The sequence below is a fragment of the Pseudoliparis swirei genome, chromosome 8, assembly GCF_029220125.1.
Source record: "Pseudoliparis swirei isolate HS2019 ecotype Mariana Trench chromosome 8, NWPU_hadal_v1, whole genome shotgun sequence".
NCBI classification, from domain to species: Eukaryota; Metazoa; Chordata; class Actinopteri; order Perciformes; family Liparidae; genus Pseudoliparis; species Pseudoliparis swirei.
In genome coordinates this window covers 9,724,017-9,737,659 of record NC_079395.1, presented here as the reverse complement: position 1 = coordinate 9,737,659, position 13,643 = coordinate 9,724,017, and the positions used below count along the sequence as shown (strand labels likewise).

At 43.4% G+C, this 13,643-nt stretch overlaps 1 protein-coding gene across 2 annotated transcripts; it reads right to left on the bottom strand.

Annotated features, from left to right (window-relative positions):
* Window positions 1-1,345: 1,345 nt before the first annotated feature.
* On the bottom strand, window positions 1,346-11,605 carry LOC130198181 (WW domain-containing adapter protein with coiled-coil-like). Of its 2 annotated transcripts, none has more exons than XM_056421312.1 (13): window positions 11,299-11,605; window positions 10,828-10,861; window positions 10,018-10,207; window positions 9,412-9,503; window positions 7,416-7,531; window positions 7,106-7,203; window positions 6,587-6,865; window positions 5,815-5,931; window positions 5,171-5,319; window positions 4,936-5,027; window positions 4,164-4,347; window positions 3,594-3,721; window positions 1,346-2,822 (listed from the first exon to the last, which is right to left on the bottom strand). In XM_056421312.1, exons 1-13 carry the CDS (start codon window positions 11,337-11,339, stop codon window positions 2,753-2,755), a joined length of 1,590 nt encoding a protein of 529 aa, XP_056277287.1. In that variant the 5' UTR covers window positions 11,340-11,605; the 3' UTR covers window positions 1,346-2,752. The 2 variants fall into 2 exon arrangements, with proteins under 2 accessions (XP_056277287.1, XP_056277288.1); XM_056421313.1 differs by having other exon boundaries at window positions 7,416-7,525.
* Between the last annotated feature and the right edge of the window lie 2,038 nt (window positions 11,606-13,643).

The following is a 13,643-nucleotide window of genomic DNA, read 5'->3' as shown; positions in this document are numbered from 1 at the left end:
TCAATTTGACCCCATTCAATGTTTAATGTCGGTGTTCTTTCGGGTCAATTTGACCCCAGGCTGTTTTTCACTGTCAAACATATAAGAAATATCAACTTTTTATATATATTTAAAGGGCTATTTAGGTAGTCAACAAACAAACATAAAGTACCTCACACTTAAACTTGGGAAACAATATTAATTCTAATAATTTTCTGGAGGTTTTAATTGCTGGGGTCAAATTGACCCCGAGGGTAAAATATGTCAGTAAATATAAAGGTAACAGGAGGGTTAAAAGGGTCGGTTCACTGAAATGACTAATAACTGTATATTTCCTCAGGTACCTCAGTGGTTTTAAGATATCCGTCTCTGAGATTACTGCCAACACTCTGATATGTTCAAGGTGAATGGATTTTTGGTTTATTTGTGGCACTTCTGGCATTGAAAGACCACATGGTTGGATTACAATTACAATTAGATTGTATTTATTTAGCCATTGTAATGCCAGTGTGCACAGGCCTTTTGTGTCAAGGGCCCTCACAAGCTTAAGCTGTGAAGGTCCTGCTTAGTACAACACTTCAGACCTACATAAACATGACCCCGCATAGGTAATGACCTCATCACAGAGAACAGAGTTGCAGCTCTAAAGGTATTTTACAGTATTACGGCTCGCTGGAAGTAAGACTCCTCTGAAAGAGCGAGGAGCTGTGCAAGCAGCACAAGCTGCTGTGTTCTCACTAAAGGTCGAGTGCAATGTCAGATATCACACTGCGGGTGAAATACGTTGACATTTTACTCTTGTTTTTTTATTGTGTATCTTGTGGTCTGGTCCACCATGTAGCTGTTTTATTATCATCTCACCGCGGTGCCTATCGGTGTATTGCCTCAGGGTTGGCCCGGTTACATAACCCAGTCAACTCAATTCCGAGTTCATCCGACCTTTACCTTTAGTTAAGGCTCCATTTTACACAATGACCTGTTTACTAATAGGTTTTTAATCTGAGAGAATAAAAATAACACATAAACAGAACTAGAGTCATGGTTAAATTGCTCAACGTCTCCACCTTGTGGCCAAAGGTTGAGCTGCACTCCTTCAGACTCGACATCCAGATGCATCTGTGCGACCATGGCGACCGCTTCATCTGTCAAGTCATTGTCAACGTGTATGTCTGGTCCCAACGCACACACACACACGTCAACTATACCCTCCGCTAAATGCAGAATTACACACTTTAATTTAGCAAAATTGAAAAATTAAGAATGAATTGCAAGATGTACTCATGGCATTCAGCGCACACACACAAGCACACACACTTAAACGGATTCTAGACGTGCTGAACAGTGAGTCACAGCTAGAGCCAGAGGTGTGGTATAATATTTTATTCTCATATTTTATGGAATACAAAGCCCCCAACCCCCCCACCCCCACCCCAAAGAGTGTGCGCATCAGATCTGGTGGAAACTATCGGGACAGAGGAAAAGAACAGGCGAGAGACGAGAGGAAGCTGCTTCATGGGCGTGGAAATGTACGACTGCAATTTCATGTGTTGCTCACAGAAAGAGTTGACCCTCTCATCACGAACGAACCCTTTTAAAAAAAGCAGCCAGAACTGGCTCCAGTCAGTTGATAAAAGGGCTGCAGCCACGACGACTGAACAAAAAATGATTAACGAAACACGAGTTTTCCATTTTGTAAAAATAAAACTTCTTTCCATGACGACGACGAGGAAGTGTTCAATCATGTGCGACAATAATTTAGCTTTACATGACTGCAGATTCAGTCGCCTTTCCATTCTTTTAGAAAAATCTCTTGCTACGCTGCACAATAGGAATGAAATATTTCCCAAATCGGACTTGGGAGAGAAGCAAAATGATGATTACACGCACAAAAGACGACAAATAGCGGAAGGGAGGAGAAAACAGCCTGCAGGTCTGCACACGGACGCAACCCTCAACTGTACTTGCAGCCAGCCGAGGTCCAACAACGGAGGCTCTTTCTAAATGGATCGGAAACATCTGGAGTGTGTTTGACAGCTCGTCAAAACGCACCAGTGAATCTGTACCACTGGAACCATGAGGCAGACTCCCATCAACTGGGACAAAATAACTGAAGCACATTTAAGTATTTTCAGAAAAGGTCTGGCCAAAGGTCTTTGCTAATCATGACATGTAAAACCAACCAGCTCCAAGACACACTGGGATGGCAAAACCACGGACAAGTATAGTGAATTAAAAAGAGCATTAGTAACATCACTGCCATTGAATCCATACATTTCAATGAATGACTAAGTCCATTTCAGAAGATTGGGGAATCCCAGAAATGTGTCACACCAATTATAATGACATGGTTTGTTTTAGTTCACTTTCCCAAGAATGAATTGTAATCTTTTCCTGACCACTACACATCAAAACACACCAGAAAACAAGTTAACCCAATACAATACACACAATCCAAGGTTCACAGTCCGAGAAGGTGCTGTTTGAAAAGAGCCTCAGGTCCTCTATGTCCACGTGTTAAAGTGTCCGCAAGAGCAATTCATGTGGTGGACACTGAAAAAAGATATTTAAAAAAAAAAAGAAGAAAAGACATGTTCAGGATAATGGCGCTCCAGCTCTCCAGCCACGTCTTGTATTGGTCTTCTCACGGCTGTTCTCAGTGGCTCTGGGAGGGAGAATAAACCGGCTGGAGCAGCTCGCCGTCCATGTCTCCTCCTCTTCTTCATTCTGTATTTCAATCCATCCATCCATCCATCCCTCCATCCATCCCAGGTCCTCACACCATGTAGGAGTTCTGGTTCTTCAGCTTGTCCAGGTCTTTGCTCTGCTGCCTCAGGAACAGGATTCTGTAGTTGAGGAGAAAACAAGTCTGTGACTGTGGTGGGGCGGCACTGGCCTTCCCCGACTGAAGCAATGGAACGTTCATATGCTGAGACCCATCAGATCCATTGACTGGGAGGAGCCGCCCTTGTACAGTGTTGCATGTCCCCCTGCTCTTTGGGGATAGAGTTCTGTATTCTGTTGGATGGTTACTTTTAAGATGGGAGTGACGATTTGTGACGTTTCCATCCTTAATCCTGACGTGTTTGCACAGCTTAGAAATCACTTATATCACGCTTTCTGACTCATTTGTAATTTTGTCAAAGTAAAAAAAAATATATATATATATCGCCAAATCCAAATGGATTTAATTGGATTCTTGCATTCAATAGAACTTCTTTCCAGCTGGAGTTGGAGCTTCACGGGTAATTACTCGGGCTGTACCGAATAGTTTGACACTTCATTCAGAACATTGACATCCAAATGATTATTTATAACACAGAAACCTTGCATGGAATAATCCATTACCTTCACTTACTCACTCACAGGTGCTCTGTAACCATCTCTGTAAATGTCTCAGTCTAAAAGTCAAGATTTATTGAAACACTAAATCAATCCCCATCTTGTCTTTTAAAAGCTAACGTTAACAGCAGTCAAACAAGCTCAGACACACACTAGTCTACGTGGTGAAGCATTGAGAGAGCATTAGAAAAAGAGGGGGAGAGTTCAAAATTCATAACTGCTGTTGCGAAATTGAATATGTCGACTAACGTGGATGAAACGGTCAGCGGCCTCACCTCTGTTCCCTCAGTGTGGCTTGAATTTCGCAGACTCGGACCAGGGAGCGGAGGTTTTTCATCTCTGTGCAGATCTCAGACATGTACAAGTTGCCCATGTTGTGGATGTCCTCCCTCAACCGAGCCGCCTGGCGGAGAGGAAGGAGAGATTATTGTCACGACTATAGAGACTTTCAAATCAAACAGCAATCAACATTTCATCAATACTTTGAAAATAAATACAAACACTGGCTCACTGATTTGGAATTTATCAAAACGCATCGAGCTGAAGAAAATAAGAGATTCGCAGAAGAGCGACCGTCACGAGGACCCAAACTGGTCTTTACAAAGCGTCCCACCAACTTCCTCTGAGAAAGGCCACGAGATGAAAGCTGTTGACCCTGTGATGACGTTTTCTTTTTGTCAAAGACTTAAAGTCTGTATTTGGGGCCGGCGTGTCAATGCAGCTGTTGCGCTTCAGTCCCGCCATGATGATGTCATGCTAGACGATGCAGTGGGAACTCACTTGTAACCATAACAACTGAGCGCTGCTCTGCAACCCTCTGTGTACATCTCTGTGGTGGACAGTACCTGCTTCTCTGTGTTCTCTGAAGGCCATCCTTGGATATGTCTGATGAGGCTCTCATCAAAATGAGATGCCAGGGTGGGGGTTAAGGTGCCGGGGTTTTCGGCCGGGGTTTGGCTGGTGCTGCCGGAGGGGGCGGGGGCCAACGCAGCACCAGACGCGTTTGATCCCGTGGACAGCATCTCCTGGCTGAGGGGTGAGACAAGTGATGACCACAGTGTAAATAAATTCAGCTGCAACTCCCATACTGGTGAAGTTCTGCTGTTTGGGCATGATATTAGATATGGCCCTATCGTAGTATGAAAAAGAACATCACATAGGTCCAGACAAATCCCGTTGAAACCCGACACCCATGCTGCTATTGTCACGTGTTTTGATAATTCGGATGTGAAACGCCTTCTCCTTTTTTAGTAGGTTGCTTTACCTCCGAGCAAATGTATCATCACAAACTAAACTAGAATGCATACCTTCGCATATCACAAGATTGGGCATTGAATTATGAACATTTTGGCATTAGTTGCATGCCAATTGGACAAAAATGTATCGTGCTATGGTAAAAAAAAAGATGTTGACCTTTCCATGACCTTGACCTTTGACCCGATTGATCCCAAAATCTAATCAAATGGTTCCCGGATAATAACCAATCATCCCACCAAATTTCATGCGATTCGGTTCAATACTTTTTGAGTTTTGCGAATAACACGCATACAAATAAATACACGGCGATCAAAACATAACCTTCCGCATTTTCAATGTGAAGGTAATAATGTCTTCTACCTTCTCTGCTGGAGAGTTCTGGGGTCCTCGGGGCGCTTCTCTGCGGTCTGAGGGGGGGGGACTGATCCTTGTTTCCCTGAAGACATGCTGCCCTGGAGACGGACGAACAGACGGCAAGAGACAAATGAAAAGGAACGAAAACAAAAAGGAGGAGAACCAGCAAGAGAAGATGTTACGGTCATAACAAACGATGAGTACTCCTGCATTCTTCAATTTGTACTTTTCGGCGACTCACCCTCGTTTGTGAAGCTGTGATGCTGCCAGGGTGCACGCCCAGGAGGGATTTCTGGTTGCTCTGTGGCGTGCCGTTCCGTGGCGAGACGTACGGCCGCGGTGATGATGCATCAGACGTCAGGGAGACGGGGGACTGACTGGAGTGCTGGGCTGAAGGGAGAGAGGAGGTTCATGGCTTCGACTTCCTTTCGTTTCGATCGTCTGACACAAACACAGACTGTTGTCCGTGACAAATACCGAGAAATTGAAAAGCCGAAGCCTGCAGTGATGTCCTTGCTTGTGTTGACGAATAGCACACGTGCCAATAATCGCTTTAGCAACCAAGCAGCATCAGATCTGACAACAACAAGGAGTTTATAAGGCGAGTCACAACATGGTGTCAACTTGGCACACTGGTTGTGAGTGCACCGCCACACATCCTGGTCCAACAGAGTGGCCTCATCGGAGGACCTGGGAGGACATGTGTCGTTTCTCCACAAACACAAAGTCACTCGTACGGCATGCAGACGATGAAAAGGTTCATTGACTGAAGTTCAACGACAAATTGTGTCTTACACTGCATTCAAAAATCTGATGTGCAGGAACAGGGAGGAAAAGAAAAACAGTTTGAGGAGCAGACGGTGTGGAGCAGCGAGGCGGCCGTACCTTGATTGGAGTGCTGCGCAGCGGAGAGCAGAGCAGTGATGTTGAAAGCAGGTCCAGCAGTGAGGAGCTTATGAAGCACGGACCGCAAGGAAGCTTGGGTAACGGCAGCTGCCAAGACTGGAGGGAGGAAAGAGGAAATGGACGCACACGCACACACACATCAGTACACGGGTAAGTGAGCAAGGACGCACAACTGGGAGTTCACAGTAAAGTCAGAAAACAGTTTTTTTTGTAATCTTTGAAAAGATTAATCATTTCACCGGCACAGGAGCCGGTTCATGTACGCGTCATTTTACCAGCAAACGGCTCTCAAACAACGAGCACACATTTCTGTCAGCCTCCCATGGAATAGAAACAGATTCATCATCAATGACAAGTGCAGCCCCCGGTGAGTCACAGCAGGACACGTTCACTTCTTTGCCGTGAACGCAGCTGTGTGGACAAACACGACCGCAGCGGCCCCAACGGCATGAGACCAACGCGGTGGCGTTTGGAAAAAGACGCACAACGCTTTCACGCGAGTGCCGTTACGTCACGCGACTCTGCATCATTCTACAAGTTATTTCCGGTGCCGCGAAGCTACAGGCTTGAGCCGGACAATTGTTGCTGCGTGATTGGCCGCGATGCACGACCAATCGAAGGAGAGCTGGTCTCCGATGACTGGATGAAGCTTCAAACAATCAGAGGGTTGTGTGTCAACGGAATAGACCCGAGGGAAGACAGCCGTGTTAAAAGTGACACCGTGTGTTGCTCTGCCCTCGTGTTCACTCACCCTCGTTGAGCTTCGCCATGTCCATGCTGCCGTTATTCACCTGCAGAGCGGCCTGCAGCGCCGGGAGGAGCTGGTGCAGAAGGGCTGGGTCCTGCAGCAGTGCTGGTGACGGGGATTGGACAGACTGAGGCACCTGCCCCGAAGAGGAGGAAGAGGAGGAGGACATGGCGGAGGGGGTGGAACCTACAGCACCAGGAGCAGAGTTCAGGCTCTGAGAAGAAGAGGAAGCGGAGGAATGGCCGGAGTTGGACGCTGTGGACTGGTCCCCTGACGTGGTCTCTGTGGAAACGAGAAGAGCGGGAAAGCAAAACATGACTTCACACAATATTTGTCAGGGGAGATCTGTGCGCCAGACCAACGTCGTAAATTACAAGTAAAAAACAAACAAACCTGTCTGTATATTAGAATGTACTCTACAGAAAAGTGATCAACAGAAGGAGCTAGCGACCATGCTGGACTGGACGCAACATTTCAAACTTGAACCACATCGCTTCGGTTTCATAATTCTGCCGAACTTACTTGTTGAGGCTTTGTCCTGCAAGGCCTCTTGTCTGTAGTCCATGTCCCTGGGGAAACTATTTGCTGCCATCTTGACTGGGTCTTTCTGTCGTTGTTCCCTGAAGCGGATCGAGGAGAAAGCACCGGTGACAATGTGCAGGATGCAGGATTACAGTGAGACTCTGTATCCTCAACTAATGATATTCTCAAAGACCGGTGGGCTGCGTGGTCTCATGGACGAGAATGAGCCACTCGATTACCGCTTCAGGTTAGATTTTCAATTGTCCCTCAGTGTACGCGTGTGTGCTGATGTCTTTTTAAGAGGACTTGCCTCTCCAACAGGTCCTTGGGCTTCTCCCACTGGGAGACCTCCGTCCTACAGTTGTAGTAGTACTTCTTCCCAGAGGAGCTGATGTGTTCTGTCCAGTCATCTCCTGGCTCCTGTTGCTGAGAGACGAGACAGGCGGGTCTTTATCAAGACCAATCACTACATACGACTTTTAAAAAACTAAAGACTAAACGTTTTCTGACACAGATTATTAGTCCTATCATTTTTCATCCTGCTAAAAGTAAAAGAGCTGTTGGACAAACGAGCAGAAACAAAGGCAGCTTTTGGGCTCAGCTGCCCGTGTGTGGTCACGAATCCCCGATGGTTTAGACTTTCTTATGGACTTAATTTCTAAAAAGCAACTAGCAACAAATGTAGTGACTTATTAAAATCATCAGGGGAAAAGCTACTTATATATCCAAGTATATTAAATAGTCAGTCATTCCCATGCATGCTCCTCAGATTAACAGCAGTGATCTGCTCTTCTGCCAACAGCGTGGGGCCTCTTGGCCTTTAGTATGTAAGAGCCAGGCAGGAGGATGACACTCGTCGCAGGAATGAAAGTTAATATAATATAATATACAAACGACAGTCTGATAAAGGTCCGGAGAGCCCACCCATCGAATGTTACAATGTTCCAGTCGTTGACATTCACTATCTGCATTGTAACTTTTGGGAAACATGTTTGATTTGTATCTCAAAAACTAGCAAAAGACTGACTTCAGCAGCTCAAACTACTTCACAAGCAAACAATCGAGATCACAGGAGCTGCCACAACTCTCATGTTTGAATTACAGTGTTGGAAATTAGTTTGAAATTAGGATTTTAGTTTGAAAAAGTTGTTTAAAAGGTGTTATGAAAAGTTGAAGGGTTGAAAAAAGCAAGCTGACATTTCCTCCGATGGAGTAAATCATCTCTCAAGCCTTAAATGTTCATATTACTTGAAAAAAATGGCAACACTTTTGAAAATGGTAACACTCCTCTAAGAATATTTGTCTGATTTTTAAAATCATCACAACATGAGACGATGCAAAAGTAGCACTTCATATGAATTAACATATGAGTAAGTAGTATACATGAGTCTAACGTCCCTTAATAAGTAAGCATACGTCTTCCTTTCTCAGGTCAGCCACCTTGACTTTCCTCCCTCAGGAATGGACAACAGCTTTTCAGGATAGATTTGAGATTCATATTCATGAATAAGCCAGCTATTATAGTCATTAACAAAAAACACAAAAACGTTTTTTAAATTGCAGTTTACAATTTTAAATGTACTCCCGACAGAAATGGAACATAATATATAGCTTTGAATCGTCTTTGATTTATCCTGAGCTGTCAACACAGCCGTCACTTACTTCTCACACCAGTAACTCATCCATGTAATGGGAGATCGGCATAGAGGTGGTGAGGGGGGGGTTTGATTTAGAAAACTAAAACAGAAGTTATTTTTGTTGCAACTAACAGCTAATCAAAGTGTTCTGGGCCTTTGCAACTTAAAGTAGCACAGAGAAGGGCAAGAAGGTATACTTATCAGGAGGCCCACAAAGCAAAAGATCATGTTTAATAACTTAATCTGGGTCCCTTAGTCGTTCCATGTGTTCCTGTGTTCCTTTTTGGTTCCATGATTGTCACAATATAGCATCAACAGCATCAGACGGCCCGATGAGCCCATGTCCAACGAGACAATGATGGAGTTTAGTATCTTGCTTCACTGCTCAGTTTAAACAGATACTGAGTGACATATAATAATTAAATATTTTAATGAGAAAGGCGAGAATTAAAAATAAGCCCTTTTATTCGATGAACCAGACTGTTACATGAATATGACATACATTTATACATGTATTGTTGTTGAGTCCAACAAATTAAATATCTGCACAGCAAGCGAGAGAGAGAGAGAGAGAGAAAGAGAGAGACGCCTCTAGATATTGACCCAATACCGTGTTCCAACGCAGTGTGACAGGAAACGCTGAGTGTTTATCATCAGATAACGTCTTACCCGGTCTGCAGGCTTGCTCTGAGTCGCATGCGAGTCGGGGCCATGGTGGGAGCTGTTGTTGTGAGAGTTCTCCTGAGGAGAGCCGCTGGTCCCTGAAACAAATCCACTCATCAAGTCACAGAAGACACACAATGGCTTGCCGAGGACTGGATCTTAGGAACAGCTGCAATTTTCAAATGGGAAACACGTTTCACATTCACACAGCAGTAATCGCTGTCATGTGATCAGATGACAGTGAGATGACAAAATAATCTAAAGCTTCACTTTGTTCTCCATCAAAGTTTCAGGGTAAATCTTTTGCTTTGTATCAAACTCTGCACTCACCTATGCTAAAAAGTGATATGGGTTAGAGTGCATATATGACCAAAGACCACACAGTTTATTACAGATTAATAACAAGTAACAGAAGACTCTTTTGATCTTCAGTCTTCTGATATTTGTGAACAAAATTGATTACAGTAAGCTGAGGGTTAGAGCCATTAGCTTCCCTGCATCCACAAAGATATGATGTTTTCATTTGTCTGACTGTCCTTCAGGACCAAGATGCTGCCTCTTCCTTATAACAACCCAGTAACACATGTGTAAGATGAACAGATCCGACCTTACCATTTTTTCCTCTAACTGCCTGAGAGGTTTTTGCCTTGCCGTGCCCGGTGCCGTCTCCATGTCTGCTGACAGGACTTTCGTCTGAGCGTCGCAGCATCTTGAAAGGGGGCGTGGCGTCTGATGAGCCGTCACGCACCTTGTCATAGCGGTGAAGGCTGCTGGACTGGCTCTTTGGTTGAGATTTATGGGTCTAGATTGAATAAAGTATGGCAGAAAGACTTGTTGGATTGGGAAGTTTGGCATCGTTTCCATAGTTTGTTGGAATACATTTTTGTGTAAAATGTGTGTCTGTAATACATATTACAATGAGTGGAAAGACAAGGTTCTTTGCCTCTCAGTGTTTCATGAATGCAGCCTAAAGGAAGCCATTGGTTGTAAATGTAATAGACTAGAGGAGAACATGGATGTACAAAGTGTGTCCTACATTGACAAGGTTGATGCTACATCAAAACAACACCCATCTAAGAGCAACAATAAACAAACTGCCACAGCAGTCACAGAGCTTCTAGAGATAGTTTTGTAAAAGCCATGTAGGAGTATTAGTCATAAAATAGTCAACTGTTAAAGTTGGTGGTTTATTTTGTTAAACTGGATTATTAAGAGACAGTGTAAAAGGAAGATTAAATGGAGGAGTAAAGGAGACAGGATTCAAACCGTAGACTTGAACATGTCTGGAGGAGGGTTGATGCATCTCCAACATAACTACATTAATGTTTAAACTCATCGTTGTCATGGAGAATACTACACCTTAAATGTCTATGTGAGTGGAGAATAAGGAAAGGTGGCTGTTAACAAATACATCTGTCATACCTGATAGGATTGGGAATCCCTTCTATCGTTGCACCTGTGAAAACATAGAACAAACAATATAGTCAGGCAATTTATATTTTAACTGATTGTATTCCTACAGCAAGTCATTTTGGGGGGCATAACGCTATTTAACTGCTGATAAAAAAACTGCCGTTAGCTAAGTTAGCTTAATAAGCCACTTTAGCAACAGCTGTTTTCTCAATATATCCCTGGTAGAAAATAACAGATATTGTTTTAATCGCACCGTACATACTGTGGCCTGTTCACTAACGGTAACCATCACCGCGGCAGTTAGCTAACGTCTCGTTCAGTGAACTAGCGTTTAGTTACTCGATAAGCGAAAGGAAATATCCGGAACCTGCTAGCTCGTAGCACTGACAGCTAACGTCACAAACGAACGGCACCTATTCCACAACAACAAATAAACCCGACGAATAACTTTGAAAACGTTGTAGTCTGTGCTTAAATTACCCATCGCTGACTCTTGTTGGTTTCCTTGCATACATCACCATCAAGGCCGTGTTGATGTGTGTGTGTGTGAGGGGGAACCGTGGCCTGCTGTCTATCTGCTCTCAGTTCTCTTTTCTTCTGCTTCCTGATGTTTCGGTTCACACTACTCTACCCAACAGAGACCTAGAAGCCGCACGCCGAGCACCAGCACTGCATAGCGGGTGGTCTTTATCGCAAACCACCCTCAGTGCATCGCCTGACATGTAGTTAGGGGTATACGCTCAGCTCGGCCGATGTTGCTCAGCGAAAAGCGGCGGAGTCAGGAGGAAACGGCGCAGACGAACTCCTCCGTGAAGTTTAGCCGGAAAAAAGATGTTCCGGTTATATATTTCAAATTAAAATAATGATCAATGAAGCAACTCCTCCGACCTTATTGAGAAAAGTATTATTATACAATGAGAGCGTGTGTGCCTTAGTGTCCCCTTTTTATTTAAAACGTGTATTTAGCCATTACATATTTATGAAATTGCAAACATGATATTTTAAGAAGCATTATGAAAAGAAAAAGAAAGTCAATAAAATTACCACAATGTAGAAAAATGGCATTAGGTATACTTGCATATCGCCTTTATAATGTTAAACTGAAAATAACAGACTAACATAAAAAGACAAATTGTCTTATTAAATGAATGAGCACGAGAAATTGCCGTGATTGTTTGCATATACAGTAAATCCATGTACAGAAAAAACAAACAAATATGATCATGAAATGATATGCTAATTTTTACGAGATGGGACACTTCCTTGTACGCTGATCTTCCATTTAACAATACACACTTGTGGGCAAATTAACATGTAATGTTAAGATGACAGCCGGACTTGCCTTTAAAACATATTTCATTTGTTCTAATTGTTGTTGGTACACCGTAAACAATTTAATTGTAGCATTTCAAAGCAGAAGAAAAATACTACACGACCTCGTTATAACGAATTTGACATTTGTTTTCACACTCTGGAAGTTATAAACCTGTGCTCTTATTTTGAAAAAAGTCGATATTTTTCCGACAAAGTCACGTCATCTGCATTCACTACACTTTTCTTTTTACAGCAATGGCGGATCATGCCTCTGTGCCCGGAAGTTAGCAGCGAATATTACCAGCGACGTATTAATCCCACTGCTCTTCTTGGCAAGACACGCCCTTCGTAGCATTCAAGCGTTGTGATTGGTCAATACCATATAACCCGTATACAGTGTGTCGTTCCAGTGGAGAGAACTGACGAGTGATGCACTTTAAGATGTAAGTCGTTGAATTGTTTACACCAATACATCTGATTTGATGACTAATCTATTGTCATGGTCTGGTTTCTCTTGGTTCTAACCGTACACTGGGGCAAAACAGTTCGTATTCTCTTCGCTGACATGACCTTACTATTTATTTAGATTTGTTTCTATCGTGAATTTAACTATTTGTTTTCTATCTGTTAATTCCCTTGATTTATTTAAATATATTATCATGTTTTGATATTGATTTCTGATGTAAAGCTCCTTGAACCTTTGCGATGATCTGAGGTCTCCTTAGATAATTGTTTGGCTTTTTTTGCCTTTATTTGACCGCAGCTGAAACACTTTTAATCAAGCCTAATGTGTTCGATTAAAGGTACCACCTTTATCGACACATCCTGATTCACTCACAACTTCTTTATTTTTTCAAGATCATTACTGTAAATTTTATTTATTTGTATACCGTGTATTTCACTATAATGGAGTAAAAAAGCTTGTAGAGTAAATGTAAGTGTATTTGTTTATTTATTATCTAACAATACAGGATGATTTCACCCAGCCCACGGCTCTCTAAGAAGACATGGAAATATCCACCAAATTGGGAAGAAACCTCAGGAAAAGCAATCCAGCTGCCAGCTGGAGGGCATCTGGGTGGAATAACCCAAACCCCCCAATGTGCAGGCTGCAGACCAACCAGTAGGAGCCAATGATGCTGTGAAAAGAAATAGTGTGTTCATTTGAACACTGACCAGGCTTAAGATAATTTGCCCTGCCAGACGCAAAGGCTACACCAGCGGGCATTGCCTCGGGATGAAAGTAATGTTGATCGATTCACCGGGCAAAGTTAAGGAGAAGCTATAATAAAGCCCCAGTGCAAGGCACTGACTGGGGCAACACCAGCCTGCCAGACGCAAAGGCTATCACATGGTCTGCTGTGATGTGGAAGTGATGTAGCGATTGCTCTGATTTGTGAAGGAGGATTGTCATGGTAGTCAATCCGAGTCTACCATTATCCCACCTCGGCCTTCCCTGCGTCTCGGAGTGGAGGCAGATCTAAGAACCAAAGAGTCTTCTTGGAGGATTG